The 27,698-nt window shown below is 32.5% G+C and overlaps 1 protein-coding gene across 1 annotated transcript; it reads left to right on the forward strand.

Annotated features, from left to right (window-relative positions):
• Positions 1–18: 18 nt before the first annotated feature.
• LOC130647653 (gamma-tubulin complex component 5-like) lies at positions 19–25,721 on the forward strand. Its single transcript, XM_057453595.1, has 35 exons — positions 19–174; positions 303–355; positions 9,260–9,313; positions 9,506–9,626; positions 10,612–10,711; positions 11,270–11,358; positions 11,469–11,498; positions 11,971–12,084; positions 12,256–12,374; positions 12,448–12,537; positions 12,616–12,709; positions 12,934–13,083; positions 13,280–13,328; positions 13,801–13,856; positions 14,180–14,251; positions 14,933–15,010; positions 15,495–15,613; positions 15,860–15,918; positions 16,112–16,167; positions 16,275–16,322; positions 17,215–17,311; positions 17,432–17,591; positions 17,811–17,842; positions 17,986–18,065; positions 18,450–18,518; positions 19,035–19,097; positions 19,231–19,322; positions 19,835–19,910; positions 20,466–20,586; positions 21,901–22,097; positions 22,338–22,382; positions 23,156–23,236; positions 24,064–24,152; positions 24,930–25,030; positions 25,418–25,721. The coding sequence occupies exons 1-35, from the start codon at positions 97–99 to the stop codon at positions 25,480–25,482; spliced, it is 2,997 nt and encodes a 998-aa protein (XP_057309578.1). The 5' UTR covers positions 19–96; the 3' UTR covers positions 25,483–25,721.
• The last annotated feature ends 1,977 nt before the right edge of the window (positions 25,722–27,698 follow it).

Genomic DNA, 27,698 nt, shown 5'->3' on the forward strand with positions numbered 1-27,698 from the left:
TACATGCAAAAAGCGTCTACGGCATTTAGTTCGTAGTTTCGTGCACCGTTTACTTGACCGTGCAAAAGAGAATATTTTACATGAGATCAAAATATCATGGCTCCTATTTCCCTAAAAAAGGGCTTGATAGATGTCCTTGCAGGTGAACTTATAAGACACATCTTTGACGTAGATGTAAGTTCCTTTTACTACCAAACTAAGTAATATTTAAAAGTTTGTTTATTTTGATGTGCTGGGAATGAACAACATATTTCCTGTTTGTTTTTAATTTAGTTTTAGTTTTTTTACAAATTTATATTTAGAAACGAGATGAAAACTTCAAGATTGCACTGGAATATGTTATGTCCAATTTTAGGTATGAGCAAGTTAGCTAATTTTTGTTTATATACATGAAAAAACTATTGAATTTCATGCCATCATTTCGTGCCATCAGGTGTAATATATGGATGGCTAATTGATTTAATTGCCCACGGCTGTTTCGTAGCGGACAAAAATGCTACTAAAAAATAATTCGATTTACCCTCTCAGTTAAAACAGGATAACTTGAAAAAAATAAGATTTTCATATTCTGTAAAAAGAATAATAGTCTCAGATAAATTGTCCATATTATCAAAAGATAATTTTTTTGGACACCTGTCCGAAATTGGTAAATTTAGGCCAAAATGTCTAAAAATGACTTAAAAATTATCATTTAGATGAATGTCTTCCACAATATCTCTGGAATGAAGTTAAAAAAACATGTTTTTTATGGCCCACAGGTTAGGTTAAATATCTGGAATAAAAATTACTTGATTTTATTACTGTCCGAAATTGTCCAAAGGGTTATTTTTGGGCCAAATGTGAGAACTAGGTGAAAAACGACCTTAAGAGCCTTAAAATGTATGCTTAAAGTTCGTTTATTAACTGAATAAAAAACATTACTTTGGATTCTAAGGCCATTAAGGATGATGGAGATGAAATATTAAAATATTGAAATTGTCCAAAGGGTTATTTTTGGGCCAAATGTAAGAAATACATTACTGGAAAAAGGTTGTTTAACATTGCGCTTCGCGTATCGCGACGGTATTCTCGATCCACGATAGACGTTTTTTTACTTTCAAATTGTATTGAGAGGGCTCGCGATGCATCCCTCTTGATGTCATTCTCGAAGCTATCAAGGCCATTAACACTTTTTCATAATAGAACTATTTTAAAAATAAGAGTTATTCAACAATGATCACGGATTTCTAAATATAATTATACTTCCTTTGTGTTATATTTTTTTAACTTATGCATAACAATCTAGGGTATAGAGCTAGCGTTAATCTTTCTTTTTTAGATCTTATTTTAAAAATTTAAGAACTAAGAACGGCGATAGAAAAGCTTCGTTAGATCGCATTTTAAAAATTTAAGAACAAAATGCGGCGATAGAAATGCTTTTTTAGATCGCATTTTAAAAATAGAACGGTGATAGAAAAGCTTCATTAGATCGCATTTTAAAAATTTAAAAACAAAATGTGGTGATAGAAATGCTTTTTAGATCCCATTTTAAAAATTTAAGAATGAAAACGGCGATAGATATGATTTTTTAGATCACATTTTAAAAATTTAAGAACGAAGTACGGCGATAGAAAAGCTTTTTGAGATTACATTTTAAAAGTTTAAGAACGAAAAGCGGCGATAGAAAAGCTTTTTGAGATCACATTTTTAAAGTTTAAGAACGAAAAGTGGCGATAGAAAAGCTTTTTGAGATCGCACTTTAAAGTTTAAGAACGAAGAACGGCGATAGAAAAGCTTTTTGAAATCGCATTTTAAATATTTAAGAATGAAAAGCGGAGATAAAAAAGCTTCGTTAGAGATCGCATTTTAAAAGTTTAAGAACGGAAAGCAGTGATAGAAAAGCCTATGTGACAGCACATAGGTTTTATTGAGAGGCCTTTATTAGATTAATAATTTTTTTTATTCTTTTGTGATAAAAAAATGTAAAAAAAAACCTTTAAACGATTTTGAAATGATCTAGAATAAATATACTGAAACGATCATAATGATACGATTTTAAAACAAATTATGGTATGTGAAACAATTTCAAGTAAATATAATAACACAATCTTGAAACGATTTGCAAAATATTGAAACGATTTCCATACGATCATAAACGATTTCAAAAAATTCGTATCACATGCTATGCTAATTAAAAAATGAAATGTTTTTAAACGATTTTTTTGAAACGATCTCAGAGACGATCCCTAAGACACCGTTGTCTTGCTTATTTCAACATTTTTGAAACATTCCTGTTTCGAACTAGGATTCCCGAGTCGAGCAATCAAGTCCAAGGTAAACATCACACCGCCGTATTTTTTGAGGGAAAAACCACACCTTACAAAACATTAAATGGCATTGCTATGACTCTTAGAAGTTTAGATACTCATTTAATTAGACAGAAAAGGGATCACAGTACATCAAATTGCCGTGCACCACTTTGGCAACTTTTTCTCCTCCTTTTTGGAGCCTGGAGAAGATTTTAACTTAAAATTTAAGCAGTTTATAGTTTGTGAGACAAACAGGGCACCGATAGAACAGTGTTTTCATGCCCCCATACCAATTATCAAGTCCGTAGCTAGTAGCGCGGCGTTGCCACAAGGTTGGGAAGATGGTATACTTTCGCCAAAAAAAATGTTTTTTTTAAATTTTGTGTGTTTTGTTCAACGAAATAATTCGAAATCCATAACACACACGTATGTATAACATATTTATATATTTAAAAAGGAGAAAAGTAGATTGTTTTAATACTTTTTATTTCAGTAAGATAAGATAGATAGATGTGCATATTTTATATGGCTAGCCTCACAAATATTGAGGGATATATCCTGTCTAATATTTCCAGGAGGGGCCATGGCTTGATGGAGAGTCCTAGAGTATTTAATGCTTATTTTGAGCTACAGTACAGTCCAGATTAAAGCGTACGCGTACGCTCAAGTTTCACACCTTTTTCTCGGAGGCGGTAGTTGTTTGTCTTTTGTTCTTATTAATTATTTTGCGAGTCTTGTAAGTCATTAACTTGCGCGTAATAAACAAAAGATCGAAGAAAAAATAGCTTATTATAACTGCGCGTAACTATTGTTAAATAGTGTTAACATAACTATTCCCAATAGCATAATTGCAAATGTTATCAACTATATCAATGTGACACGAAGAGTCATTGTTTAATATTTTTTTTAAACAAAAGTTTTGTGTGGTAACTAAATAAACTAGCAAGAAGGCATTGTTGGTTGCGCGGGTTAAATAAAGCTTTTAAGCGATAGAAATTATTATATTTTAAGAAAGATTGAAACTTTAATTTTGATAGAAAAGCTTTTTTAGATCGCATTTTAAAAGTTTAAAAACTAATAGCGGCGATAGAAATGTTTTTTAGATCGCATTTTAGAAGTTTAAAAACGAAAAACGGCGATAGAAATGTTTTTTAGATCGCATTTTAGAAGTTTAAAAACGAAAAGCGGCGATAGAAATGTTTTTTTTAGATCACATTTTGAAATTTTAAAAACGAAAAACGGCGATAGAAATGTTTTTTTAGATCGCATTTTAAAAGTTTAAAAACGAGAAACGGCGATAGAAATGTTTTTTAGATCGCATTTTAGAAGTTTAAAAACGAAAAACGGTGATAGAAATGTTTTTTAGATCGCATTTTAGAAGTTTAAAAACGAAAAGCGGCGATAGAAATGTTTTTAGATCGCATTTTAGAAGTTTAAAAACGAAAAACGGCGATAGAAATGTTTTTTTAGATCGCATTTTAAAAGTTTAAAAACGAATAGCGGCGATAGAAATGTTTTTTTAGATCGCATTTTAAAAGATTTAAAACGAAGAGCGGTGATAGAAATGTTGTTTTAGATCGCATTATAAAAGTTTAAAAACGAAAAACGGCGATAGAAATGTTTTTGCGAAGATGTTTCTCCTTCTCTTTTAAACCTCCTTGCTTCCTTATAGCGTTTTAAGTATTTAAAATGTTATCAAATCTATCAATGTGACACGGCGAGCTATTGTTTGATAGTTTTATAAAATAAAAGATTTGCGCGAAGACTAAATAGACAGCGAGATGCATTGTTTGTTGGAAGCATTGTTAAATCTTTTAAGCGATAGAACTGTTGCGCGCTAGAAAAAACAAAGACAATGTTTTTAACAATAAAATGTAGCGTGATACTATAAAACACAATTATTACATATCTTTTTAATACAAAAGGCTAGCGCATCCTTTTTAAATTTCATAAGAAAATTTTGTTATTTATTAATGTGATTTTATTATGCTCTATTCGTTGTGCGCGAATCTATTGTTTAAAGTTATGCAATTTAGTATTTACATAAACAAACACAAGAATATTAAACAGGTTATGAAAAGTACTTTCAAAAAAATAAATAATATATATGCAGAAAAATATAAAATACACAAAAATTTAAAAAAATGTTTTAATGTCCAGACGCTCTCCCTCCTCGCTGTACGACGATTGGCAAAACTTTAAATACATGGTCAATATATTTATTACATTTTGCGATGCATACAGTATTCCAAAACTTCATAATTCCATCTACAAGTTCTCGTTTACTCGAAGGTTTTACCTGCTTACGTAAATAATTTTTTAGCTCTGCCCACACCATCTCGATAGGGTTCATATCCGGAGATTCAGAAGGTGTAGGCCAATAGTTAATTTTATTATTTTTCATAAATTCCATGGCGTATTTTGATTTGTGCTTCGGATCATTATCCTGGAAAAATCTGTGCCCATCAGGATAAACAGTTTGGATAAGTGGCAACAGTACTTTAGCCAATATTGTGTCCACGTAAAATTCCTGAAAATAAAGTATAAATATAACTACTAAATAATATTAGAGGGCAAAAGATTAATATACCTTTCTCATTATACCAGTGAAAATAAGCAATCCTGTTCTCCCTCTTCTGGAAATGCCAGCGCATACATGAACTTTGTAGGGATGTTTTACTTTCGATTTGAGTTTGGCAAAGTGATTTTTTCTCCTAAAACATATTCTTGAATGTCGCTCCATCCAGATACTTGATTCGTCCGTGAAAATTACATCATGAAAATCTTCTTTGGTGGTAATTAATTCAGAGGCAAAATTTAATCTTATTTCACAATTTACTGACCGTATAGCTTGACAGTACCTCGGGCCACTTTGTATCCAACCTAACCATGCTCTATGGCGCTTTAACGAAGTAACTGATAATTTCATTTTGAATTCTTTAAACATCATTTTTTGTAAATCTCTTGCACTAAGTTCGTCATTCTTTACATACGCGTTATCTATAAATTCCAAATGCGTTAAGTTTAGGCGTCTTTTTCTTCCAGATTTACTCTCCCACGACAATTGTTTTTTTTCTTCGTATTTTTTAAATATTCGTGACACGCTTTGCCGCTAAATTCTAATTCCATCCTCCAAAAGTCTTTTTACAATAGCACCAGGCTTAAATCCAGATAAACGTAGATTAATAATCCTTGCACATGTTTCACTAGATATACGCTTCATATTTATTTTATGACCTCCGAAATTGAATTATAAAAAAATCGTCTTTCCAGATGACGGTAACACTTTCTTTGATGACAATAAACAACAATTTTCTGTGTTAATGACTTCAAAGTTATGTGAGTTGTTTGTACAAAAGAACCGACAACATCCCGCGTGCTAATTGCAGCTATGTTTGTCGCTATAAAAAACCTGAGATACTACAGAAAATTGTACTAGTTTACTACAGACGTTGACTTTGTGATTAACGACGACGAAAATGTCTTATTGTGCAGCAGATCTTGTTAAAAACAGACAGAAGAAAAAGAACATACCAAACAACGTGTTGATTTATTTTAAAATTGATAAAACAACAAGCATCGTTCGTAAGGAAAAAGTAGTTGATCAAGATGCGCTGTTTGTTTTTTTGAACGACAGGAAAGTGGCTGACATACAAGTCAAAATTTACGACAGTTTGAAGAAAACCAACAAGATTTATCAAGCCTTGATATTAGGTTTAAATGGTGTGTACTTATAATTTATTTTAAAAAAAAAAAATGACATAAGTTTTCGCTTTAATTACAATTATATTTTAGATTCAAAGCAACTTTTAAATGAAATTGATTATCAATTTCAGCACGACAATCCAGGCCTTTTTGAAATTGATCATTCCGAAAATGAAACGAGGATGACGACATCAGCACTAACACGGTCAATGCAACAAAACTAACTAAAAACAGCAAAAGGAAACGAAAAGACGGGATAACAACAACAACACAAAAACGAAATGATGGAACAACACCAACGACAACACAGAAAAAACAAAAAAAACAACACGCTGAAACAACGCCAATAACAACACAGAAACAAGAAAAACAACATGGCGCAACAACAACAACAATAATACAAAATCAACAGAAACAGCAACAAACACAACAAGAAGGCAACATTAAAAAAACGAAAGTATCTGTCCAAAAAGAAGCAGTGCGTATAATAAATAATAACTTTTTAAATTAACTAAAAGATTTAGAGAAAAATCTTGCATCTTGCAACATCTAATATTATTCTTTCAGGCTGCTGTCGTAAATTTTGCCGCTGGTGCCGGAGAAGTCCTCAGACTTCGCGAACAAATTTTAAACGAAACACCGGAAAATAAATCGTGTCCCTCATGTAAATCAACCCTTGACGCAGTCAAAATGATGTTGAAACAGCAACAAGAGATGAAAACCGTATTACAGGTATTTTACAAATTCTTTATTTTTACATTGTTTTTTTTGTTGGAACCTTGCTTAAGAACGGCCAGACTAAGTTTTTTCTAATAATAACAAAAACCTTAAGAACATTCCGAGCCTTATAAACTTTTTTATAAAATACGTGTATGATATAATAATATTTCTTTTAATTTTAATAGGAAGTCGTCATCTCGATGTCGCATATAAAAAGGGATTTGGCTAAAGCCTTGGGTGGAATGTCAAGCACCATTGACTTTAGTCTAACAACATCAACGCCAACCAAAAATAATAACGCTTTACAACCACGCAAGCAGCAACAACAACAAACAACAAATCAACCAGAAGCCGCACAACAGGAGGAAACAAAAGCACCACTTACTCAGTAGCAAGACAAACAACCACAAAACAACTCTTTCATGGATGACTTTGACATTTTAATTCCAGATTCGCCACCTAAACCAGTTTCGCCACCTAAACTAATTTTGCAACCTTCACCAACACCTAGACAGCAAATTGCACCAACCTTTTCAATTCATCAACCACCACCTCCGTTTATCTCAAACCATCATTTGAATATGCCGCCATACATTTCACCTTATCCACAGCATGGACTGTTTTCTCCGCCACACCAACCATTTTCTCCACCGCACCAGCCATTTTCTCCACCGCACCAGCCATTTTCTATTCCTCCACAGCACAGTTTCAATCACATTCCTTCCAACTCATATTTGACCGATGACGTCATCTTGTATGCGCGCAATCAATGTGGTGGCAAAATAGGAAATTTTGCAACAAGACTAATGAAAAAGATTTTCACCGTAGAGGAGAGAAAGGGAAAAAACGTTTTTTGAAAGGACAAAATGGTGAACGGTAAACAAGTTCAAAAAGAACCTTTAGACAGGGAAAAAGTCGAGTATATTAAGCAGATTGTTTTTCGGTATTTTGATGTTTCAAAAACGAACCAAAAATCGACTTGGGCAGGCGCAGTTAATGCTATGAATGAGTATTTGCGACGACCGAAACTAAATAACAGTGACTTCATGTAATTTTATAGCTCTTTTTTTATTAATATTTTTTAAGATTGTACTAACTCTTTTTTCAAGATTTATTTTTTAGAAGAAACACGTATTTTATCTTTTTATTCTTACCAGAACAAAATGTTCCCACAACGAGCGTTTTCTCCTTTTATGCGCGTCGAAAGTTATATTTTTAGACTATTTCTTCGGTATTAAAATTTAAAACAAAATGTTCACACAATGAGTGTTTTGATCTTTCCTGAACATCAAAAGTTATATTTTTAGATTTTTCTTTCTTCGGTATTAAAATTTAATTTGTTTTCGAAAAGTCCCGAACGTAGGGTTTTTCCGTTTGCGTTACTAAACGTTGCTTTTTATAAAACGAACTTTTAAAAGTTTCGCATGTTAAAAAATATGTTTCGACGATAAAGAAATATTACTTAAAGTTTTAAAGTAGCATTTTTTTTTAAAATATTTAGATCATTTGATTTGTTGTTTTTTAAAAGAGCTTGTGTTTTTTAAATATATCGAGATTAAAATCGCGTTATTATAATAAGTTTCGTTGTTAAAAAAAATAAAAATTCAATGGCCTTCGCGTTTAATTTTTTCTCGTGCAGAGTATTGTTTATAAACAATGTTTCTTGCTATGCTTTTGTTTTTAACACGAAGTAATTATTTTCGCGCAATTTGAAAGGAACTCGCTATCCTATTGTTTTTTTAATGAAAGCAATTATTTTTGCAAGTTAAGCGTACGCGTACGTTTACATCTGGACTGGACTGTACTGTACGCAGACCCAATTAGGGCCCACACTCTACTAGACAACTCCCGGCAACATCCAATGGCCCACACAGTGTGCCATCTTCCCAATTTCCCTCACATGGCTTTGGTTAACCCGGGGCTATGGTAACATTCACTTGCCCATGTTGAATCACCATCAAGAGGAATCGAACCCTGGTCTCCCGCACAGAGTACTAGAGCTATAACCACTAATCTATGGCGCCACAAAGTAAAATTAAAACAATACAAAAAAGTTTCAATAACTTAAAAAATGATAAAAATACAAAATTTCAAAAAAAATTGTGGAAGCCATTTTAATTTTGTCCACGGTTTGAGCGTAGCGAAACAGCGATGTGCCATCCCGTGCCATAACTTTTGTCATATAGTTTTTTTAAAAAAAATAGCAACAATGAACAACAAAAATTTGTTTATCACCAAAAAGAAAAAATATCACACAACATTTGCCTTTTCTAACAAAACCTCTTAGTTTTTTTGATAAATGTTATGATTGTTTTTCGTAGCCATACTTTTAGAACAAGTAACTGTTATTTTAGAATCGGTGTGCATATTTTTGTTTTAATGCATATCGTGCATGTGAACATATCTTATCAAAATTACCTTATTATTGAGCCATGACATCACAACCTCAGTCACTATTTTTCCATAATGACTGGTTAAATGGTTTATAAAACCATTAGTAGTATAGTATTTTTGTAATTTGATGGTTCTTAATTGTTTATTATTAGATTTCATCGATTTCTTGATGTTAACCCTCTTGATGTATCAAGATCAATTGCTGGGTAAGGAAGCCTCACATTATGTAAAATAAATGAAAGTTTTAAGAAATTTGTTTTTAATGTATTAAAATCCTTCAGTCCAGTTAGTGTGAATGTTGACAGAAATAGAGCTGGGTTTCTTGATTTGGCATCCTGCCCATAAGCTGAAAGTATATATTTCAAGAATTTTAACTTGTTTACTATGTATGTTTTTAGCCTCTGTTCAAAGTTTCGTGTCAATTCACAGGACAAGAAAGCAACCCATCTGGAGGAATTAGTTGATTTGTTTGTTAATCAGCCACTTTTGGAAACAAATAAGGAAGAAAAAGAGACACAGGTTAAATTATATAGTTGATAATATCTATTTTATGTTTTTGTTTAAGTTTATTTTTTCTTTATAAATGATTTGCAACTTTTAATGAATTTTTTTTTATATTAGTCACTGTCTGTCAACATAAAAACACTATCTACGGAGAGTGTGTCTGTGTGTGTCTGTAACAGGCAAATTGGATATCTTCATTTTTCTTTGATGTAGCCAGAAAAGTTATGTATTAAATGTCAATATCACTACTTTAACATCAATATCATAATTTAAATTATTGAAGCAATTACAGTGCACCTAAAACTCTGAGGCCAAATAACTTGGCAACAAGGTGGTGACGTCAGCCATTTTTCACTGCGTGGGTAACTAGGGACCGCCTGAGACCAATTTGGGTAAGTTTTCCAAATATGGGTCCCCGAATCCATTTCGGAATGGACGGGTTGATGACGTCGTCCAAAAACCTTTAAACCCTAATATCTCTGCAACCGTTTGTCAAAGATGCATGATTCTATACATTGTCTTGATCAGCGTTTCAAGATCTATACCTTGAAGGCAACAGGTATACGAATTTCTAAAGAATTTTTTTTTGTTTTTTGGGGGTATTTGCTGACATAAGTACATCTTATTACCTCATGCTAACAGGGGGAATTAGTGATGTGGAAAATATCTACACAGGCTAACAACTAGTGTTGGAAATAAAGATAACACAAATCAAATAAAAATGAGATGAATCTATTTATTGTTTTAAAAAAAAAGGAAAAATAAGCAAATCTGAAACAAGTAATATGGTGTGCAAATAAATTGTGTACTCAAAATGTATCTTGTTAGAGAATCTTTGGGTAACTTACACAGTTAATAATTAAAAATATAATGCATTATTTTATTTTTATGGATATCTATAGAACATCACTGAAATTTATATTGAAGTGTTTTATTTGCTTACACATGCATACAGTAAAGATACATGTATATTAATTTTCATACCAATTTTATGTTGTAGACTGATGCACATTATTCACTGTTGGACTTTTTATTGAGCCTATCCAACAATCCTCTTAACAGCAAATTTGTCGCTCCAGAAGAAAAACGAAAGCAAAATGGTAAGTAATACATTGTTTTTTTAAATGTATATGATTAATAAAACAGAAAATGATAAGATATATACCAACAAGTTTTGTTTCTTTTCAGGAATATAATCCCAGAAAAATTCAAAAGAATTTTTTTAATTAAAAAAAAATCTGTTTTATTTAATCATCAAGTTATGATAGCTGTTTACGGCTGATATATGTTTTCGTTAAAATACTTTTTTTTTTTGTTCTTGTTTTTGTTGTTTTTTGCTGTTTTTTTCTGAAAAAGGCCAGAAAACTTCTCTAGAATTACTTTTTAAAGATTGTGAAAAAAAAAATCTTAAAATGAAAATTATGCGTAATTAAAGATCCGGGCTGTATACATCACCTGACGAAAGTTATATTTGATTGCTTCAAGAAAGAGTCTTTAGTTTTTAGAAAGAAGCCTTTCTAATTTATGTCTGCACTCAGGAATTGCTGATGCAACCTCTGACATGTTAACAATGCCCCAACAGTCAAATAACATATCACCTTGTAAATATTGACAATGTTAGTGAATTGAATTAAATTTAATACATTTTTTTTGTACAGCTACGGATACTTTTGACTGGAAAACATATTTGTTAGAAGGAGAGGAAGAACTAAGTATTGGTGCTGCAATCAACGAGGATGTAGAGAAGGTTAGTAGCACTCATAAAGACTGTTAAAATCATAACTGTAATTTAATTTATCAAAGTTCAACTGTTTCTATTAATGACATTTATGCTATTATATGCTAAATTCTTTTTAGGAGCTTTATAATAGTGATGAAGAATTATGGGTAAATTTTTATGTTTTTTTCTTTTCACTTAAATTTTTGAGGGTTTTTGTACAAAGGAAGAATCTGGGAAAAATAGAAATTTGTTTAATCTTTTTAAAACCATATTCTGCTGAATGATCTTTGATTGTTGCTACTGTTTGAGAGAACAACTGTTGAAACAGATTATCCTGATCACAACATCTTGACATTAAGTTATGATGCACATTGGAATATATGTTTTGCTTTGACAGAACACTGTTACAATGAAACATAGATTGATAGCCACTTTTGGTTGACCACATGAAAAAGTGGCAGTATAACTTTAGACTTTACAAGTTTTGTGTAAAAAACTAAGAAATCTTCAAGTATTTAGTCTCGCATGGAATGTCACGCCACAAGTTCATTGTATTTGATCTTAAAAAGACACAATGATTCAGTGTTTTCAGTGTCAACAATGAACACCATATATATAAGAACCAGACTCAAATTTTAGGCTTTTTCAGAAGAGGAAGTTATTGAAGAAATTGAAGAAGATGAACACATGTATGCAGAAATAGTAGAGCTGCAAAAAAAGTACAAAAGAGAAAAAATTTGCGATGTTAGCAAGGTATGAACTACTGCAAACATTTATTTTACTATCACAAGAATATTTTGTGTATGCTAAATGTAAGCTGTGGAACGATCTGCTTAAGCTGTGAGCTATGGAACAATCTAGAGGATAATCAAGACTCTCTCTCCGTAACTAAGTTATATTGCTTCCTTCTTTTTTTCTCATCAGGAATTGGCATGGTTAAACGAACACGTGGTGCCATCATATTGGGTAAAGAATGAAAGTTCGGAATTTAAAATTACTAAATATCGATACAGCGTTAGTAACAGTAGAATGTGTGAAAACTGGTGAGTTATATAACCATAACATAAACTGGATATTCAACAACAAGGGGATGTTGACAGCAGCTTTAATTTTTAGGGAAATATTTAAAAGAGAAGAAGCCGAAAACAGGCAGGGACCTGGTTACCAACAGCTGATAGAAAAACAACTTGTTAAAGAAACTCTGTGGTAATATTCTCATTCTTGTTCTTAAGAAATTTATGATGCAACACAGTGCTGTTTGTAATGTTTTTTATTTAACAACAGGATGCTCCAGGGTGTAGAAAGTTTATATGTTTATGTATTTAAAGATGGTTGCTACACTGTGAATGAAAATATTGTTGTTAGCCATTTAACCAAGGTAACATTTATTTTAAATTAAGACTTATTTAGTGCCATAAAGTTCTTAAAAATTCTAAGTTTTCTGTATATGTACATCACAAAGTTTTAGAATCAGAGCGTTACAATACCTGATAAAGTTGGGATACCATAATTTTTAATGAACTTCAAAAGATTCGCAAAAAAAACTATGCTGTTTTGACACATTTATACTACAATATTCATTTTAATTGTGTTATTTTAAAGGAATCGTTATCAAGCTACCTCCATACTTTTACTTCTATTGGCAACAAAGTCGTTGAGTTAAAGAAGTTTTCTTTCAACGTAACTCAGAATGAAAATGAGATGTCTAAAACATTTCGTGCTTTTGGATATGTGCTGGGCCGATATCTATCGGTAATCATGCCTGTTATTGTTTTTTGTTCTTGTTGCTATGTTTATTGTTATAATTCATTTTACTATTATTTGATTTTTTTGTTAAACAGAAATTGATAATAATGATTACAGTTGGTTTAAGAAAACTTTTAAACTTTAAGAAAACTTTTAAACTTAGTGTTTACATTTCACTTACAATTTTTTTTTTGTATTGCAGGAAAGAAAAGCTGAAATGGCAAAACTTGAACAGTCGTTAATTGAGCAAGGTAAAGTAAAACTTTTTTTTAACAACTCTATTCCTGACTGAACTAAAATGAAATCCCAGAAATCCAATTGAAAAAACAACACGATTATGTTTTTAAACAAGAGTTTTAAATATATGACCACAAAATTAATAATTTGCATGTTCATGCACATCTAAATTAAAGACAAATTTTTCCAGCACTTAAAAAAAAGTTGCCTCACAATCTTCCTCACAGAAGAACCCAATATTGCTCCAGGAAATTTTAGAATTTAATAATCTATACCAGCAAGGGTTTTTCAACGGGACTAATCTTTCATAGACTTGCAAAAGCCCTATATAGTTAACTACTTCAAATTAGAAAAATTAGTTTGTTACCTTTATATGTGAACAAAGAATTAAAGAAATAAAATGCAATCACACTTTGTTTAACTTTCCTTGACCTAAAATGTATATAAAAACCCTCTTCTGACCTTTTTTATATGATTATGCTCTAGATGAGATTATTACATTAGTTGTGTTAAAAGACAAATTGTTGGAGGATTCAGCTAAGGTAATTTTTTTGCTATCATTTTTTTGTAGAATGTCTTTAAATGCTAGTGAACTTTAATTAACATGCATATCATGAAGAGAAAAGAATCTTCTGACATTCAATCAGGGATGTATTTCTATAATCTCTATTATCAGTAGTTTATGTCATGGGTAACCTATGGCCTTTTAAATTTATGTCAGCATTGGACAATTGGGAGTGTTGCTGTGTTAATAGAGTTGACAGGCAATCGGAACTTTAGTCACAAAATATTTTAAGGTGAAAAAAGTGAATTAGAATGACTCAACCTATATTAGGAACTTTATGACAAGTAAATTACGTTACAGGTGAACTGTGTTTATCAGTTGTACACTGATGCTGTATTGAAAGGTCATGTATTGTATTCAACTGTTACTGAAGTAAGTTTTTAGTATTGTTGCTAGCAATCTATACATTTTGAGAAAGTTTTTTGTAACTTAAGAAGTAAATATGCATACAATGTCATTTTTATCTCTGAATTATGGTTGGCATTTTTTTGCCCTTTACATCTTTGAAGTAATGTCAACATAATAAATTCATTATTAAATAAATTTGAAGAAAATGTATAACTTCAAGGTGAATTAACAAAGAAACCTGTATGTTTTTTATGTAATAAAAATATTTTTACATAGCATGAAAAAACATTTACGAAAAACAACACACGTTTTAATTTTTGTAGTTTCTTATATCCAAGTTTTATCTTCGAAATGCGATAAACTTGTTATCAAGAACAACAAATTTGTGAAAGCGAAAAATTAGAGTAGTCCCAAAATGATTTATTTAAAGCGAAAACAGCCAAAACTTTTAGAAATAGAGGTATTTTTATATAAGCAACAAGGAACTCAAGAGCTTAGGTCCTATGAGAAATTTAAGTTAAAATAGTTTTGGATTAAAATTTTAAAAATTTTTGGAACTTATTTTGTGGAGTTAGAGTCAAATGTGCAAAAATTCTGCAATTAAAGCTCTACATTAAAAATTCTACCAGTAATAAATGTCCCCGTAAAGTACATGGTTCAAATTTATTAATATTTTTGTTTCAATATTGTTTTATTTCATTATAGAGAGTTGTATATTTTCTGGACATTTTTTTCGATATGTTATGTGCTTACGATTCACTTGGAGATGCTGGTCTTGATAAAGTTAGTACATAGTCTACTTTTGTGTGTTGTTTTTTGGATTTGCAGTAGTGTGGTAGTGTGTATTTTCTGGTATCCCCTCTAATTTTGAGGGGTATACTGGAGTGTTTGGAGTGTTTAAAGCTCCCATTCGAACTACACAAACCTTTAAAATTTCTGCCCAACGAGACGAAGCCCTTAAGTGGGGATTGGTCCTCTTTGATATGGGTCCAGTCGTCTACTGACTGAGCTACGAATCCCCAATTGTGTAATAAATGTCTTAACAGGTGCTATAAATTGTGTCCTACCTTACCTTGCCTCGTTTTGGAGAAGATTGCATTTGTGTGCTTGGGTATTATACGTGTAAAAAATTGGATAGGTGAGAAAAACGAGGTCACATAATCCAAAATTCGTGGTGTGAAGAATTGTTAACAAATGTTGAATTTTTATATTTCAATATCATTTAAAACATCAGTTTACATATTTAATAGATTTTGTATAAATACAGGTGTTGATTATCCTTCCCATGTTTTTGGACGTTTGCCAACCGTATCTGTACGATTTGGAACAGTGGATGATCATGGGAAGACTGCCGAATAGTAGTGATGAAGAGTTTATGATATACAGGTGAGCAGAACTTTTATTTTTTAAAAAGAAATAATAAACGAAAACTGAAATTTGCCTTACAGGCGTTTTCTCTTTTTACGGGTTAAGGTTAGCCTGTGCTTCCAATTGTATGCAGAAGTCAATTGTAAGAGTTGACAAGACAAGTCTACTAACACATTTCTATTTTTCGAAAAATCATGTATTATTGCTTTATTTCTGGTTAAATGAGAACTGGCCTTTGCGTTCAACTTTATTTTTGTTGTTTAGAGCTCAAGTTATTGAACAAGGTGAAGCAAATTACTGGGAAAACACATACCGAATAAAAGGTAGGATCTGTTAGGTTTTTTTTTTCAATCTTTATGGTTATTATTATTAGTTATACACTGGCATTGTCCAGCCAATTTCCTTCACACGGCATGGGTTAAACTGTAGCTGTGGAAAAGACACTTGCTAAGCATGCCTGCGCTGTAGACCAAACCATGGGCCTTGTTCAATATTTCAGTTACAATTTGTGTTTAGAAACAATTGACAAAGTGGCTTTGCTTCCAAAGTTTATCAAAGACGTTCAGAAACAGGTTTAGCGTCAAGACTTTGAATTTTTTTTCATATGTAACATACTTGATGTTTCTCTATTTAATTGCCTGTTAGTTTTCATAGATTAAATACATTTTTTATATTTTAGGTGTTGCTAGCTGGAAAATCACTTGGTTTGTTAGAAGAATTTGGAAAGGTAGACTGTTTAATATATAAATTGCATTGTCTGTAAAGAATTAAATCTCTATTCCTGCCTGCCAAATAAAATCGAAATTGTGAATGTTGGTTCCCACTAGGCGTCCAACTGGCATTTTAATCATAATCAGCAAGATAAGTACTAGTTAGACGGCTGGTTTTGATGAAATTTTTCAGATCAGTGACAAAAAATAGTTGTTTTTCTTGCTGAGTGGACAAGATAAGGTTATCAAAATAGCGAATTACCATGCATAATTGGGAAGTATCGCGTTGCAGAAAAAAAGCGTGACTTCATTGAAATATGCCTTTGATTTAAGTTTATTACTGTCAAAAGTATTTGGACAATGCATTCATGTGTCTTCTCTTCTGTTCATTCCCATTTGTCTTATGTAAGAAAAGTTGTGCTAGATGCTAAGGGTATGTCAACTTCTAACTGTCAAAAGTTTAAAGAGATTGAAAAAGTGATGTATAATGTTGCATGCATCATGTTGCACCTTAATTGGTTCTTGTCCAACAATGTTGCATCTTGATTGGTTTTTGTCAAACATTGTTGTATCTTGATTGGCTTTTGTCCAACAATATTGCGTCTTGATTGGTTTTTTGTCTAACAATGTTGCATCTTGATTAGTTATCGTCCTAACCTTTCCCATGCTTTATTAAGATTTTATTCCGGAAGGAGTTAAAACAGTAGCTACTTTTGTGTCCCTTCACAAAAAAACATATTAACCAATCAATATTCAGTTTTGACAGCTCAACAAGCAAAAATGAGCATGCAACATTTTGCTGTTTATTTTGTGAAATTTGTTTAATTTCAATATTTGTGGAACTCGCTCAAATATATCTTGCGTTAACAGATTCTGCTAAATATTTGTTTTTTCTTTTCGTATTCTTAGTTTGCTACAAGCGTTCTATCCATCAAATCACTGCATGTTGAATTTAAAGACAACCTCAAAAAAATTTTGCAAGAATCAAATAACAGATTTCTCAAAGGTTATTCCATTTTCTATTTAGCCTATTTGTTAAGCCTCTTGTCTAGATTATGGTATTTTCTTAGTATTATATATTTAGGAGAGATAATATATGCTGAGAATGGTGATTCTGTATTTCTAGGAAAAGATTTCACCGTAACTGAGGATGTTGTTGATTTTGGAAATGTTTTGATTGAAGACCCCACAATGGATCCTCTTATTCGAGAAAATTTCAACATGATGTTTTTAAACAACTACAGGAAATTAAAGAAACAAAATGACATCATAAAAAATGATTCTCAGTAAGAACTTTTCAGTGCCCGCTTTAATGAGTCAAAATAATACCTTTCAAATTGGAATTAATGTTAGTCTTTTTTAACGTAGCTTTTTATTCAGTGCCTTGAGAAGCTTTCTTTAAACTTTTCTACAATTACTTAAGTATAGATAATAACCAAGTGTATCTCATTTTAATTGGCGATTCCAGCCTTTATAACTTGAGATTGTATTTTTTTAATATTTAGAAGCGAGTATGCTGCTTGGTTGCAACTGCTCAGTAAGTAGTATACAGTCTTTGTTTGTGTGTTTCTTTTTTGTTTGTTTGTTTGTTGTTTGGTCTGTTTACTTAGTGGGTAATTCATTATTATTATTTTAATTTTGTTATTAAATTTCCATATGTATTCTTTTTTTCATTTTTAGAAGATGGATCGTGTCGTCCTCCAATCAAGTTATTAATTGAGCAAAGTTTATTTCCTGCTATTTTCAACAGATATGATAAGGCACTACTTTAACTTTGCAATGCTGGTGGGGCGTCCTCCAACCTTCTTAAATATTCCAGCAAGGGCTCCTGTGAAAGCCATAGAGCAACAACTTTAAATTTTGAAAAGTAGTGAAGTTTTACTTGTTGGTTGTTTTTGTACCAGAAAATGGATTATACAATTGTAGGGTATAAGTATCCCTCATGTTAAAGCTTATACAATCCCATTTGGTTTATTGCTGAGTACATACCTAAACGGAGGCTAATAACTTATGTGAACATCCCGAAATGCAGGCCCATGTGAAACTTCTAACAAGTTAAAATAAATTTAGAAAAAAAAGATTCAGTGAAAATAAAAAAAAGCTTAATAATCGTGAAATTTGTGGAGAATACTTTACTTTCTTAGGCATGCGCAGTATTGTTGGAACTATTCAAAAAAGAATGGGACTTATTCAAACATTTGGAAGTGATGGAGGTATATATTCATTTCATTTGAGGTTTTTCTAACATAAAACAGGTCGTACGTGTAGTAGTTTCAAATTGAATTTTTTGATTTGAAAATAAAATCTTTGCCACAAAATGTTGGCATAAGACTAGAAATATAAAGTCCGTAATCACAAGCAGTGATTGGCTATTTCCTTATTAGATTTGCATAATTTAAACTTTTTAAAGTTTAGACTCTTAGGTTAATTGGTTAGATCCAGACTCCTAATGTGCCCAATGTTGCTGACGTTAGCATGGTTCTTTTACCAGATATTTTGAAACTTTGTGGGCTCTTATTTGGATTATTCCGTAATTATTCCGAAATGCTAGAAATTTATTTGGATTATTCCGAAATGCTAGTAAGCTGCATTTCTGGCTTCAGAGCATTGGCTGCTTTTTGATAACTTTTAAAAAGTTATCAAAAAATTGTGACGATTTTTTAACAAGGACTGTAGATCTCGATGTGCATCTTGTAGTTAAAAAACATCAATCTTTTACATTTTTATAGAACTTCTTCTTGATGGAGGCTGGTGGGACAATGCATACATTTTATTCAGAAATATTTCAAAAGGTATAAGTGTTGATAAATTGTCATGCCGAAAACGGTAAATCTGTGTGATATGTTGGATTTGATTGTTTGACGTATGAATTTAATAGTGGCAAAAACGCGTGCATAAATAACAAATCACTTTGTGCATGTCTAGGGCAAAAGAAAAGAATTTTGGCAAGACATGCCATACTTGAATATCGTAATGCAAGATTCTCTTCAAATAAATTATCCGCATCTAATGGGAAGGTAACAAGCTTGTTAATGAGACACAGAACGTGTACGTTAATTGTCAGTTTGACGTTTAGACTTGCCCTCCCTCACAAGAATATTAGCTGACAACCTAGTATTGATCAACCATGAGTTTTTATATTGTACATTTTCTAGACACAAATTTTATATTTCATGCTCATTATGGCCTTTTTTTAATAAAGATCTGAATTGTTCTTAGTAAGAGAACTTATAGTTCACATCGACATTTTTTTTTGTAGCTTTTAATGTGGTGAGGTGAATTAAAATGTTAAAGTAATACTACTGTTTCATGTCTTCTGAATAAACAATAAAAATATATTATACCTGAACTTTACCATATAACCCTGAAAGAGTGTAAGTTTACGAATTATAGAGAAGGAAGAAAGATAGGAAATAGAAACAATCATTTATATGTTTCAAGGTTAGGCCTTTTAAAAACCCACAATTATCAGAAGTTATTCTGTTGTTTCTTGCAAGACTAATTGCGTTTGTTATTGTCGCTTTTTTAGTTTGACTGTTACCATAGAAACGCCGGATTATAATAACAATGCCAATCTATTTGACTGCATCTCGTTGCATTATAAGGTAACATTTTTTCAACAGGTGTTTTTGAACGTGTTTAATGTGCGATGATAGTGCTATGTACACTTGTGTTACAGTACAGGGGATCGGTAGTTCAGTTGGTAGAGCGTGAAACTCATGCGCAAGAGGTTGTGAATTCCATCCGTTATGGTCGTTTTATAGTTGGGCAGAAATTTCAAAGGTTTCTGTAGCTCAAACGGGAATTTTCTTTCAACACTGTAACTGCTTTTGTGGTTCCTCCTGGAAACAATTGACAGGGTATAATCCATCAAAATTAGTAAGGCTAACCACATAAGATACCAATCACAACTATAGTAATGCTATGCATACCTGTGGTCAACTAAGTTACAGATTTAGAGGGAATTAATAATAGGCTTGTTGAAATAACTGTGTGGCTGTCATTTTGTTCAATGTTTGTTTGTTTTGTTTATGGTGTTACATGTCTTTATTATCGAATCATTGGATTTGAAATTTTATTTCTAACGTTTGCGTAATTATCGTTGTTGAAATTTTCTCCAAAACCGTCACTTATACTAAAATGCGTATTTTAATTCTTAGGCTCCCTGGCCAGTCACAATAATACTCGACAATGAAACTGAACAGAAGTACAACCAGATTTTTAAATTCCTCATGAAAATTAAACGAGCTATATGGGCGTTAGAACAGTTGCGTTTCCATGGTAACTACATTTTATTTTATACGCCTGTAAATGTTCTATTCACATGTCCGTCTATTCTTCAACCTTGCGATCAGCGGAAAATCTCGGTTATTTTGAGAGGTTTTGAGATCTATCTTGGAAGTTTTTTTAACATTTGACTACCGGTATTAAATCCTGAACCTCGTGTTTTGTTGAATTTCCGCGCCCGAAGGCGTAGGAAATTCTTTAAAACCGTCGTTTTTTTCTCTCGGAGCATTTTTTGAGAAAAAATCGACCCTGGGATTTCACGTTGCTCCGTCACAGATGTAAACTTCGTACCCTAGCTCCTTAACTACCGGGAAGTCTCGTATTGACGTTTCAGGCCAAAATTGGTATTTGTTTTCGACAAAATTTGGCACAGTTAACAAAAAAAGTATGCTGAACATAATGGTGACATAATAATTTTGATTTTTGTCACCTAAATGTCATTTTAGGCCAAAATTGGTCCAAAAATTAGAACTACTTTATTTTCAACAAAATTTGGCACAGTTAACAAATAAAGTATGCTGAACATGATGGTGACATCAAAATTTTGGTTTTTTGCCACCTTAAATGTCATTTTAGGCCAAAATTGGTCCCAAAATTAAAACTACTTAATTTTCAACAAAAATTGGCAAAGTTAACAAAAAAGTATGCTGAACATAATGGTGACATCAAAATTTTGATTTTTTGTCAACTAATGCCGTTTAAGACCATAAACGTTTCAATCACAAGACTTTCAGCCATGAATGATAGGCTGTATTTTTTGTTAGCAATTTCTTTTAAAATGTGAGTTTAATGGCACGTTTCGTTTTGTTTGCGTTTGTTGTAAGATATAATGTCACTGGTGTGCTTTATCTTCAGAGGTTCATGCACCAAACCCCTTCGAATATTTGGCACAATAACACAACGAATTAGCAGGTTTTCATCAAATATTTTGGTAGCGCGCGGAAATTCTTAGAGCCCCCAGGGCTTCTTGTTATAATTTAAAAACAAAATTTACAGACAATGTTTGTATCAAAATGTAGTTGAAAGTGCAAAAAGTGAGAAATATATGTGCGCAATTTAGTCCTGTTACGTCAGTTAAAAATGTGTAGTTCAAAATTCTTTTACATTTTGTTCATGGTACTCAGCTGAGTCAGTTACATCTGCAAATATATCGTTTCAACATTGTCAACTTTTTGTTATCAATTAACATCCGACAAATTGTTGGAAACCAAAAATAAAAATTAAAAATAATTTAATAAAAAAAATTCGGCGCAGAGATGATTATATTGGTATTCATTCTCTGTTTTCTTGACCTGTTTTTTATTTCAGATCTGACGTCATCTGTGCCTCTCAACGAATCGTCTGACTTGAATTCGTCGAGTGATGAAGACGAGCCAATCAGAAGAGCGAAAAAGAATGATCAGTTGTTGTCTGCGAACCAACAAAAACTAAAAAATCGAATGTTGATCCTTCGAATGAAAATGATGCATGTGATTCGAAATTTCCATTTTTACTTGATGACAAGGGTAGGATATGGTATATTTTAGTAAAAAATGATTGGTAAAACAAGGTAAATCGGCTGATAGTAATGTGGCCTTGTCACTGCCTGACAGTCTGTCTGTGAAAGTGTGGACTAAATAAAGAGATTTTGGAAATTAAAGTTTTGAAATTAAATTACTGATAAAAATACTTCTGCTGGAGTATTTTTTTATTTTCATAATTTTTAATTATTTTCATATTTTTTAATTTTTCTGCTTGTATTTTAGATTCAAAATGCTACTTGTGCAGAATTTAAATCAAAGGTTATCGAGGTAAGTGGTTTGAATAAACGAAGCAAGAGTATTTTTAGTTTAAAAAGTGATGAAGGTGGGATAGTTGGTAAAATAGATCTATAGAGTAAGATTTAAGCATGCGTTCAGATGGTAGTCAGGGGGCTCAAACCTTAGACATTACATTTTAACAATTAACAATGTATAGCTTGGTAATATTGGTAGGATGTGTAAGGACAGAATAATCTTATTTGGCTTACATCGTGTAAAACTAATAAATTACGCCCCCAAAGGAGAGTGATGTATTAAAACTCCCCCTGCGTTCGGGATAAGATCGTTCTTTTCAGCCTAACTTTCAAGTATGGCTTGTTTGTACGAAGCGCCGTTTTTTCTGTGGCACGTACCCTGGGTAGCTTCCCAAAATTTGATTTATCACCAATACCCAGATGAAAATAAACACCCAAAACATTCCAGAAATAAAAAGTCTTTGTTTTTGATAAAATTGGCATAGTGAACAAAACAAGCATGCCAGGAATGAAAATTACATTGAAACCTAAAACTAATTTAGGTTTTAGGTTCAAATCCCCACTCCGGTACAATTTAAATGCAGTTTTGTCAACCAATTCAAAACCGTCTACCGACTGCGAACCGCGACAGACAAGCGAGTTAGAGCAATGCTATACGCATCTGTAGCGGTAATATAACATAGTTATAGTCGGAAGGAAAGAAGAGCCAACCGCTACCAAGCACATTAAAACTTTCTGTTACTTGATGACTGGTTTTTTTGGATTTTTTTTATTTTATTTTTGTTTCAGGCCAAGGATTTGGACGAGATAATGGAACTTCATCGGAAATTTCTTCACAATTTGAAGCAAAGATGTTTTCTCCATGAAAAAGTATGTTTTGGTTTTAAAATTTTATTTTTGGTGTCTCATTGTCATGACACTCTAACTTTTGTGAGTGCCGTAGTAAACTACTCATCTTCAAATTCGAAGTCATTGTAAGGGCTTTATCTATCTATCTATCACGTTAATTATGGAATCCCATGGTTATCGATAGAGTAGGCCTATGGTTAGCTAAGCCTCGCTGTTACAGTTCAACTAGCCAGAGGGGAGATTCAACCGCGAAGGGAGTTACTAGAAGTGGTGGCAGGTGTTTGCGTTGTCTTGAGCAGCCTAATAGATGGGAGCTTGGGAAGTCACCATTAAAAATTATAACCGCGGGAAAAGGGGTGGTGGTATGTGGGGAAGGACGAATTAAGAAGTTCAAGGTGAAAAAAATTGAAAAATTATTAAGCGGAATTGACGTCAATTAGACACCAGGGTGTTGTTTCTAATTTGATTATCTTCTGTGTTGCGATATTTTTGAATGATTTCACACCTGCTGACAAATACTTATTTTCGCGGATTTTTTTAAAGAAGGCAGTGGTGTCTGTGTAACATTGCGATTAACCCTCTTAAAGATTAACGATCTCCATATGATTAGTTATTCTTTTCAACTGGGATTGCATATACACCTGATTGCATGAAAACGTTTGTTTATTTTTGCGATCCGGAGCTTTAAATAAGTTTTTAATGAAGAAAATTCAATCAGTTTTGACAAAACAAAACAAACTACAAACTCTGCAACCTCATTGTTATAAATTATTCAGTCTGTTCCTTGTCCTGACAAATTGTGCGTATACTCACAAAAAAATCCGGAGTGAGTTTTAAGTTCTTTATAGATTGGTCGCTCCAGGGAAGCCATCTTCAGAGTTCTATCACTTGTGTTTGATTTCGAGTTGCTATGGTTATCGAGTGTACACCGTATAGAGTAAGTGTGAACACAGAATATTATGTTTAACTTTTGGGTGCAACTAACAGCGTTTAGTACCTGAGCATGCGCATTCGAATTTTTTCTGGTCGCGGCGGTTGGCAAGTTAGTGAGTGAGTTGAGACGAGTCAACTTTCAAGCGTTAAAGAAAAATAACTTTTTGGACAACCCTTAAGAATTTCTAATGTGATGGAATAAAACATATTTAACACCGACGTTTTAACGCAAGGAAGTTGTGACCACGAACGCGCTCTAATGAAGAACAGCCTTAAAGAGACACTTGGTTTATTTCCTCTATTACACTTATTTGTGCGCTACAGTTTTTGCTCAAATATCCATTCGCCTAGTGATAAAACTTTATTGTCAGAAATTTTCGGAGGAAGAATTTTCGCTATTTGGCGGTGTTTTGAAACATCAAGAAGTTAAATTCTGCGAAGCTTTCGTGCAAACCGAAAACGAACGATTAAAAAAAACTGTTTTTTTTTTTTTGCAAAATTTAATTTTACGAAATCAATTGAACTTAGAAACAAGCGCGAAAATTGATTCGCGAGAATGCATAAGTTTTTTGGAATCACGTCATTTTTTTTCCGTGTAAATTTCTGGGAAAGTAAGCGACAGTCATGGACTTGAAAATGTAAAAAATTAATGAACGGACTATGATTAACATCTGCACGGATAATCAAACCTGTTCAGGTTTTACATTTGCTTATTTATTTTCACATCTTCCTACTCAACCTTTATTTATTTGTTTATTTATTTATTTATATTGTCTTGCAGTATGAGCAGAATCAACACGATTGAGAAAGACTTTAACCGTTGCACATCATTTCTGCACTCATTCTTTAGCAGTCTGGCTAAGCGAGGCTCGTATCCGCATTGTAAGTTGTTATTTTAGATAAAGAAGTTTAACAAGTGTGCAATTCTACAATCTTGTACATAAATATTAGGACAAATGGATTTTTTACCAAAACTTACTTCCTCGACATTTTACAGACCCCTCCCCCTATTTCAGTGTTGAAATACCGTTACGGGGTACACTCGCTCTTCAACATTGAGAAATGGATGAGGGTTTAAACACAACTTTAATCTGAATTTGTCCCAATATATTATGCAGACGCTTGTATTACGCAAGCGTATGTTTTTTCGTATGGAATACACTTTTCTCTAGAATTACGGTATGATCACTGGCTGCTCCCATTTTTTCATCTCATTTAACTTCGGCGCGACGACTCTTTTTCTAACTGTGGCTACATTTTTTGTTTCAGTTGAATTTCTTGCGCAGTCTTTAAAAACGGAATCGCAAGGCCATCAAGCATTGTTTAGAAGATGAAGAAGAACAAATATGACGCATAATTGGAGTAGATTATATGCCGTATTAGTTGGTCAAAACACTAAGTTAAAAGCAATCAAAAATTCTAATAAGGTTGGAATTTGTTGAATCTCAGTGGATGTACGGAAGTAAGAAGAAAAGCAAGATTTTGCTAGACAATTTTGTAATGAAAATGTATCAATGTAGATGCTCTTGTAACATATCTTAAATTTATTTATTATAAAATAATCTATCAGGGACACCTTTTTCATTTTCTTTGACTGTAGTAATAAGCAATGCCAGGCTTAATCCGCAGCCACCCAGTCTTCAATCTCAAAATATATTTTGCTTTTTGCATGCAACAAAAATAGTTGTTTGTCTATTTTTTGACTCTTTTGTCCTTTCAACCTAGATTCCTGGGCCCGTCGGTTTTTTGTATATCTGGTGAGAAACCTTTTTGTCAGATGAGAATGAGCGTAGCGCCGAGAGAAAAAAGCCCTTTGGATGAGGTTGGCGTACTTGTTATGAAAGTCAACTTCATTCTGCTTTGGTCTCACTTCAGTTCTGTGCTGCTTGCCAGTTTAACCTTTAAGGAAGCGGGCGAAAACATTCCCACAAACATTCCCAATAACTAGTAAGATATTTTCAAAAACGGGCCCCTTTTTTAAGACTTATATAAGTTTATTTGCAAAAAAATGTCGAAAAAAATTTACGTACGAATAGAAAAAGATTTCATTACAACGTCTTTGTACCAACTTCTTAGCAGAATAATTTACAGATAAGAATGGTTATATTTTTTCCCCTGAGATTTATTTTGACGTTTTGTGAAGGAACCGAAACAGTAAGTGTTGTGTTTCGCAATAACGTCGCTCGTAATTTAAAACGTTTAACGATATTTAAAGTTGTTTTTGTTTTAAGTCTCGAGAGAAAAAAAAAAGTTTAACGCGTGCACTATATTTAATGAAATTTTTAAAAAAAATTGTAAACAAAAAAACAAATGGTCAACAGAGCAGACATGAGTGCCAAGTCGGTAACTTTTGCGTTACCGAAGAATAAAATTGCCGTAACAAGTAATAAAACTGCGATAAAAAGATTACGCGAATTATCGATTCAAACAAACGATAAAAGGCAACGTGCTGGTTTGCGAATTACAAAATATAATCACGATATCGAATCCTGTCAACTTCATATGAAAGCCTTAGCCGTCGAAAAACAATTTTACGACAATAATATTCGCGAACTACGAGAAAATATTGCGACCCAGATTGGTTTGCGAAAGGAATATCTACGAGGCATTGCTATCGAAAAGAATCGTCAAAATGGAATAATGATGCAAAAACGAAAAGACTTATTTAAACTTCAAGAACAGTGCAAAAACGATACAGAAAATATACGAATGTTGAAACGCAGTATTAACGACGAAACGGTTCAAAGAAATATTTTTTTACGCCGAATATCAGAATATAAACAAAGCAAAGAACCGCGACAAAGAAAGATGTCTACCAGAGATGCACCGCAAAGAAAAATATCTGAAAAACTTTTGCCATCTCTCGAGAAGTTTCGAAGATAGCACTTGAAACTATTCTCGATTCCAGGACTCTTTGTCTCTTTTTATCAGATATCAGAAACTAAAAAAGCCATGAAGTAAAGGTTGACGTGAATCAGCATCGTCCTTAGGTCTTTTAAAGTTTTAAATAGACTTTAGCTCGATGTCAAAAATCTAAGAAAGGTTCCTTGTTACCTAATTCCTTAATATTTATGAAACGTTGGAAAAACAACATGTGACATGTAGATTATATTGTAACGTACGTCCAACCTCGTTCCCAGGACTTTTTGTCTCTCACGCCGTCCAAGATGCAAAAAGAGACAACAGATCCTGAAATCGCCGTATGGAAAAAAATAGAAAGTTAGTAAAAACCTGAACCTCAAGTTTGTATATTTATTGAAACTAACTTCAAAGTGTGACTGCTAATTCGTCTTCAGCTTGGAACGAGATCATGTGACCGTAATATGTACCACCTATATGCGACAGGCTAGATATGTGACGGAACGTGAAGATATATTAATTAACCTCGTTCCCAGCATCTTTATTCGATTGATGAACAAGGACGGCGCAAAAGAATTAATATTAAACACATTGTCTTCACCTCGCCCTACTACGTCCTTAACGGGCGATCCTTAATTTTAAATAGGCAAGAAACCCTGAAAACAAGATTATAAAAAACAGCCAAAAATAA

The sequence above is a fragment of the Hydractinia symbiolongicarpus genome, chromosome 6 (genome assembly GCF_029227915.1).
Source record: "Hydractinia symbiolongicarpus strain clone_291-10 chromosome 6, HSymV2.1, whole genome shotgun sequence".
NCBI classification, from domain to species: Eukaryota; Metazoa; Cnidaria; class Hydrozoa; order Anthoathecata; family Hydractiniidae; genus Hydractinia; species Hydractinia symbiolongicarpus.

Excerpts from the sequence above, each read along its gene's own strand:
- LOC130647653 (XM_057453595.1), top strand. The coding sequence starts at position 97 with ATGGCTCCTATTTCCCTAAAAAAGGGCTTGATAGATGTCCTTGCAGGT. Across the intron at positions 19,098-19,230 it reads ATTCAGAAATATTTCAAAAG|GGCAAAAGAAAAGAATTTTG; the intron begins GTATAAGTGTTG and ends GTGCATGTCTAG. Across the intron at positions 23,237-24,063 it reads GATGTTTTCTCCATGAAAAA|ATTGGTCGCTCCAGGGAAGC; the intron begins GTATGTTTTGGT and ends AGTTCTTTATAG.